The 6,401-nt window shown below is 41.7% G+C and overlaps 1 protein-coding gene across 1 annotated transcript in view; it reads left to right on the forward strand.

Annotated features, from left to right (window-relative positions):
- The window catches only part of DNAH11 (dynein axonemal heavy chain 11), a 143,479-nt gene extending 139,497 nt beyond the window's left edge, over positions 1-3,982 (forward strand). Inside the window, 4 exon segments of the mRNA XM_068932635.1 lie at positions 3,157-3,227; positions 3,230-3,339; positions 3,458-3,573; positions 3,907-3,982. Coding sequence (XP_068788736.1) covers positions 3,157-3,227; positions 3,230-3,339; positions 3,458-3,573; positions 3,907-3,982 — 373 coding nt within the window.
- Positions 3,983-6,401: the final 2,419 nt, after the last annotated feature.

Genomic DNA, 6,401 nt, shown 5'->3' on the forward strand with positions numbered 1-6,401 from the left:
CATCTTGTGCCTTGTCAGTACTGTTAATGACACTTGGAGCATATATCTTACTGTGTTATTTGAGCAAGAGACTTGATTTATCAAAAAAAAAAAGATGGATCAGATTAACAAAGATCAGCTGAGTGTTAATAGTAGTGATGAATAATGGGCCAAACTGTGTAATGTTCTGTACTAGGGAAGAATTTGGACCAATCATAGGATTGGAGGGGAGCGTTTAACTTGTTACAGAGCCCATTTCTTTTTCACTTTGAATTTAATATGGGGCGGGAAACAAAGGATGAATGTGTCTTGCTTTTTTGTTTGTTGTTAAAAACAAGCGTAGCAATACTAACTTACAAAACAAACATTAAGATTGGCCGAGTCAGTGAGTCTGATCTTCACTTCTGTGCTTTGCTCCATCCTGTTGAGTGAGAAATCCCCTCTTCTGTCAAGATTCCCTGCTCCATCCGCCTTCTGCCAAGTGCAGGAAGGTGCTCCCAGCCTGCGGTCCTGGTTTCTTTCTGCCCCATTCACAGCAGAACCTGTTAGTGACATGTAGGATCTTTGTGCCAGGAAGAGCAGCCAAAGCAGAGTGTTCTCCAGCTGCTCCCCTTCCTTGGCCCTTGATCCGAATAGGAGCTTTCTGGCTTGCTCTGAGCCTGCTGGAGACCTCCCCTTGGAGGCAGAGGCTACGAAGGAGCCTTTCAGGATTTTTTTTTTTTTTGCTTTTCTGGCAGTTTGAAAAGGAGAAATCTGGGCAAGGAGACCGTCTGACAATCTCAGCCTCAGCACCTCTCTTGCACCAAACCTGGAGGCCTTATTCGATAAATCTATATTAAGCTATTGGACACTGTGTTGAAGGGAACAACACTAATACAGAGATAACCTTTGTCATTTAACACGGCAAGTGGAACACTGCGTTTCTGTTTACAGTCAAGATAGCTCAGATAATGCCAAAATCTTAGTACAGCCAAACTGATTCCAGAAAAATTAAAAAGACTGGATTTTAAGCATGGAACACTAGTGTTAACGCTTAATACTTTGATCAGAAAAGGATGAACAGGTTACATCTAAAGTCCAGAAACTCCCCAGAGAGACACACTTTCTAGTTTTCTCTTGATCATTAAGTAGAGTAAGATGCATAAAACTGCCTTGCAAAATGAATACCGTGAAGATTTACCACGGTATGCCAGTCTGTCTGTGCATACTGATGCTTACATTGTGTCGTTGTGCTTGGCTACCTGGAGACTACTGCAATATATACTGTGAGAGACACAATTGCTATAGGATCCTAACGGACAGTTGTCCAGGTCATAATAATCTGTCATCATAGTATGATATTCATTCAATTGTGTCCTGTAACAGGATTCAGATTTGGAACTCTCACTGTGGAGATGGCTGTAGTCATCAGAGAGACAAAAGAGATCCAGGCTTAGTTGTTGAAAGACAGACTGTAGGTACAGATCTTCTGGAAAGAGTTCAGCTGTGACTACTAGGCAGATGGAAAGGATTATCTGCATTACTGTGTCAAAAAGGAAAACGTAGGGGTAAAAATTCCCCCCACATTGTGTCTTCTTGTTGACTACCTTCTCAGTGTGCTAGTTCTGAGGAGTCACATCCCAAGGCAGCTGACTGCTGGATCTGAACCCAAAGTCTCTAAAATTTCAGGTGGCATTTCCAAGTTTTTCACAAGAGAACAGTTACATTCTCATGTGTTACATTCATACTGTTGCTTTTGTCCAAGACCATGCAAAAAAGCACACAGTTAACTCAGTCTCCTAAATGACATCGTTGTTCTTTGTGAAGCTGTATTGGATGGCGAAGTCGGGATTTATTTGGCAATTAAAAGTTTTTTCCTCCTTATTAATGCTTACTTTCCTGAATTCTTAACAACCATCAAACCACTATTAGTGAAGTCAATTTGACTCTGACTGTTCTAATGAGTCCAGCCCATAAAAAGTCTCATAATTAAAATACGACTATCTGTTCTGCAAAGGCAGCTCGTATCATTTGTTCAGGTCATGATCACTACCTATTTGAACACATTTTATAGGGGATATTTGTGAGAACTCCCTCGTCTTGAATTTCTACTTTCCTCTAAGATTCTTTCTGTATTCTCCTCCCACATAGGAAGCTGCAGGAAATGTATTCCGAAACCTCTGCTAGTTCTGTTATCAGACTCTGCTGTCCTCTTTACCTTCCTTTCTGAGCGTAGACTTGAGAAACCATGGCCAGATGCCCCAAAAGCTTCAGTGATATGGGGCTGAGTCTTCAATTTCTAGTTTTCCACATCCCTACCAGAGCTCTATGAAATTCATCCTTCTTGTTCTTAACTCTGTCTCTTTCCTTACTCCCTCTTTTTCCTCTGGGCAGTATTTTTTTCTCTTATCACCATCAAATTATGGAAGTTTTGCAGAGAGGAATACGACAGCTCTCCAAGCAAGCAGAGAAACAATGCTTCATTCTTCCATTTCCCAGGGGAGCTTGTGGTTTTCACATTACATTTATATTTCCTGTCCACATCAGAGTGTGTGAATGCTATGTAGCATTCATCATTAATCCTGCCAGAGCTATGTCTGAAATGGAGACTGAGCTGCATTCATGTTTTTATTTGAATTCCTGTTCGTTAGTACTGTTAAGAATTGTTTTTTCATTATTGTACTGTCTTGATTCCAGAATTGGCCTACAGGGAGGGAGAGAGGCGCTTTTAGGGGATGAGATGTGTGTGTGTTTGCGTGTGCATGCGTGCATGTGCACACTGAATTTTGCCTAGGACGGTAAGGACTGGAGCAGGGGTGAGAGAAGCTATTAGGTACTATCGTAATGTAAACCTTTGATCATGCTTGGCCAAAAACAGCCCAGTCTCAAGGGTACTCCCATGTACAGCACTCATCCTAAGCCCGGGATGAACATGTTGATGGGCTTCGGAGTCAATGTAACTTTAAATTTTTAAGTTAAATAGAGACTGCTAAGTGTTAATTGGCTTGTAATCATTTCTCTCAATATTGTTGCTGAAGAGATAGCAAAGGTGGGGGGGGCACTGCTGTCTTATATTCTAAGAAAATGGGATGTGTCATCACTACTGCAGAAGAAATGAGACTTGAAAGGAGAAGAGTCAGAGAGAGTTTCTGACTGCAGTGATTTCTAACAACAGCTCTATTTGTATTGACCTGGAAGGGTTAAGAATGTCCTGGATGATATTCTGGAGAAACTCCCTGAAGAGTTTAACATGGCAGAAATTATGCAAAGACTACTTTCTCGAGCCCTTATGCCCTTTTTTGCTCTCAAGAACGTGAGAGGATGAGCCTTCTCATTTCAGAGATCTGTACGTCTCTTAAACAGCTGGACCTTGGTCTGAAGGCAAGTGACCTTTTAATAAGTAGTATTACTGCGCTTCTGTGTCTTTTGGGTTTTTTTTTTTTTTACATGAAATAGCTATTCTTTATGATGCCAGTGTGCTTTTTATTGTTCTCCAAAGGGGGAGCTGATGTTTTCTCCTCACATGGCAATGCTGCAGTCTGCAGTCTTCCATGGGGCTGTGCCAGACACACGGACTAAACTAGCATATCCATCCATGTACAGCCTTGCTCACTGGTAAGTAAGTGTGCTACAGTACCTGCCAACAGTAACTCATTCAGTTTAGTTACTATGCAGGCAGTTATTCTATGGGTCTAAAAGCAGCAGCTTTTACTCCATTCGTTGTCAAAAACTTGTCGTATTCATGCAAGTCAGGTTTTACTTTGAAGTGAATTTTGCAGAAATGTTAAGCACTTTGCTGAAGCAAGACTTTGTCACCTCCCTTTTTACCATAAGTGCTAGGGCTGTTCAGCATCTTGCAGGATTCCTTTCCTCCTACCCTGACCCCAGCCATTTCCAAGCAGTTACATAACTAGTGATGTTTAGTCTCAGTGGTTTTGTAAATCACAGGTATCTCTGCGCAAATGTGTGCTGCAGTATGCCTTTATTCAGCGAGTCTCTGTCAGACTATGGTGCTCCTGATTGATTGATTTGTACTCAGCCTGCTCAGCCTTATCTTGGAAGATTATGTGCACTACTGAAGATGGTATCAGACAATTATTTGCATTGTAACTGTTGTTACTAACTTTTAGCAGTACCTTCAAAGGAATAATACTCTTACACTGGGAGTCCGTGCTTTATTTTTTCTAAAAAGCAAGTACCAAAAGTTTAAGGCAGAAGCTTCTTTGCAAGTGTCTCTGTAGAATCTATCTAGCAACAACTTTGCTCTGTAATAGGGATTCCTAGTAGTTGTCCCATTTTTCAAAAACTCTAGTCCTGGTTCTTCTCCTGCGGATCGACTCACTGGTATCAGAATAATCATCCCCTGAAAACAGAGGGAAACAATCCAAACTCCTCTTCAGTCTATTCAGAAGTGTGAAGACAAGCAGCTAAGGAAATAAATGCTGAATTTCATAGTTTAAAAAAGGTTAAAGAGTAGTACTAGTTTTCAAGTTTAATGTTGTTTTCCTGTCAGTATTCTTTAACCAATTCAGTGCATATGTAGCAGTAGCATTCTGCCTCATTCCTTGTTATTATCTCAGTTACCAGGCTAAGTGGAAAAAGATATCCATCCGCCAGTCCTCTTTGTACAGTTACTAGAGTAGGGATTAAAATCTTCAGCAGTGTATTGAATGTGTCATTCCTTGCCATGCCCACAACACATATGCATATATTTATTTTTTTAAGGAATAGTGTGGATAAAACTAGAAAAGTCTGTAGGCCTCCTTGGATAGCTAAAGCAGAGGGAAGAACACTGCAGTGGGAAGAACACAATGAAGACATGTGAGCAACTCAAATTCAGAGTGGCTGCTGGTGGCACGGACAGTTCTTTGCTGTCCTGGTTGAAAGGTGGCTAGGAGCTCACGGGACACCTCTGCCCAGCTGCCATCATTCCCTGGGAGAGGATGGGCATCGGGGTACATCTCTCCTGGCAGCCAGAGGCAGAAGAGGGGGAGCGTGAGGTTGGACGGGCTGGCAGGCAGCTGCTCCCGCTGCCGCTTGTGTGGTGAAAGCGTTCCCCAAATGGTCCTTGTTTTGTGCCAGGGTTGCAGAGAAACCTGACCGCGTTTTCACTCCTTCTGCTCTCTCTCCAATCCTTTCTCGTGTCGCCTCTTTTTCCTGTCAATGCATGGGGGCACACAAGGCTAGAATACACTTTAGCACTGGCTTTTTCTGAACAGGGACTCAGTTGAGAGAAGTGCCATCATCTTTTCAGGGTGTACAGCGATGCACTCCTGCTCCACTGTCAGAAGTTGGGGGATTGGGGTTTTTCTGTTCTGTCCTGTACAGAACCGTTTGTTTCCAAATAATTGTATTGCAGTTTTTCTACCTTATTTCAATTAAAGGCCAAAAGGGAAAGAAAAAAAAATAAATCTCAGAACAGTCACAGTCTCAGGCTTGTGCACAACAGGCCTGAGAAGGATACATTAACAGTTCTGACATCTAAATTACTTTCTGGGTATTGAATTATTTTTAAAGCTGTTAGGCAGAGCATGGCATGCAAGAGGTGTGCTTGACTGTAGCTGTTACCAAAAAGACCAAAGAAGATTATGGCCACCTACCAAGGGAAGGAGCCTGTATCTGCAGGCTTTGTTATGGAAGGTAAGAAATAAATTTAAATTACTTTATCTCAATAATCCATTTCAGGGACATCCTAGCTTCCTTCATTAAGCTGATAAGCTCCATCAGGAGCTGGACTTGCATGCTGTGATCCTATAAAATGCATTGTGGGAGTTTAGGAATGACGGTGGATTCTAGGCCTTGGTCCATTGTGACTTCAAATTTCATACCAGCTCGCTGTCCCACTCCCTGTCAATACTTCATGCATTTAAATTGCCCTTAACTGAGTCTGAAGGTGGCCTGTATCGTAGGAGAGCAGCAGCTCTAATCTAGTTAAGGTTCAGAAACTTTAAGACTATTCCAGAGACTTTAAATTTCATATCCTGATTCTGAGCACCTAGAAATTTGCTGCAGCTCTTAAGAGAGGCAGAATAAGGTTAGTAGTTCAAACTTTGGGTCAAGATATCTATACAGTTGCCTTAAAAACAAACAGAAAAAAGCTATCTGCAAAATCATCTGCTTTTTCTTGTGTTTTCTGCTCCACCTGGGTGTGAAGTTATCACTCAACCAAGCTGTTCTAAACAACTCTGAATTTTTTCATTTGCTAGACCATAGTGTTCACAGTTTGTTTGAGAAACATACCAAGAAACAAGGCAATACCTGGCAATCCCCATATTAGCATGAGGTATAAGGACACACCTAAAGCAAGTGCTGCATCTGTATTACAAAAGAAGTGAGGCATATGTACTTCAAGTAGAGCTTTCATGGGAGTTTCCAAACAATTACTGCTACTGCAGTAACAGGGTTACAGGCAATCACTGTATGGAGATTGTGTTCATCTACTG

The sequence above is a fragment of the Struthio camelus genome, chromosome 2, assembly GCF_040807025.1.
Source record: "Struthio camelus isolate bStrCam1 chromosome 2, bStrCam1.hap1, whole genome shotgun sequence".
Lineage (NCBI taxonomy): Eukaryota > Metazoa > Chordata > Aves > Struthioniformes > Struthionidae > Struthio > Struthio camelus.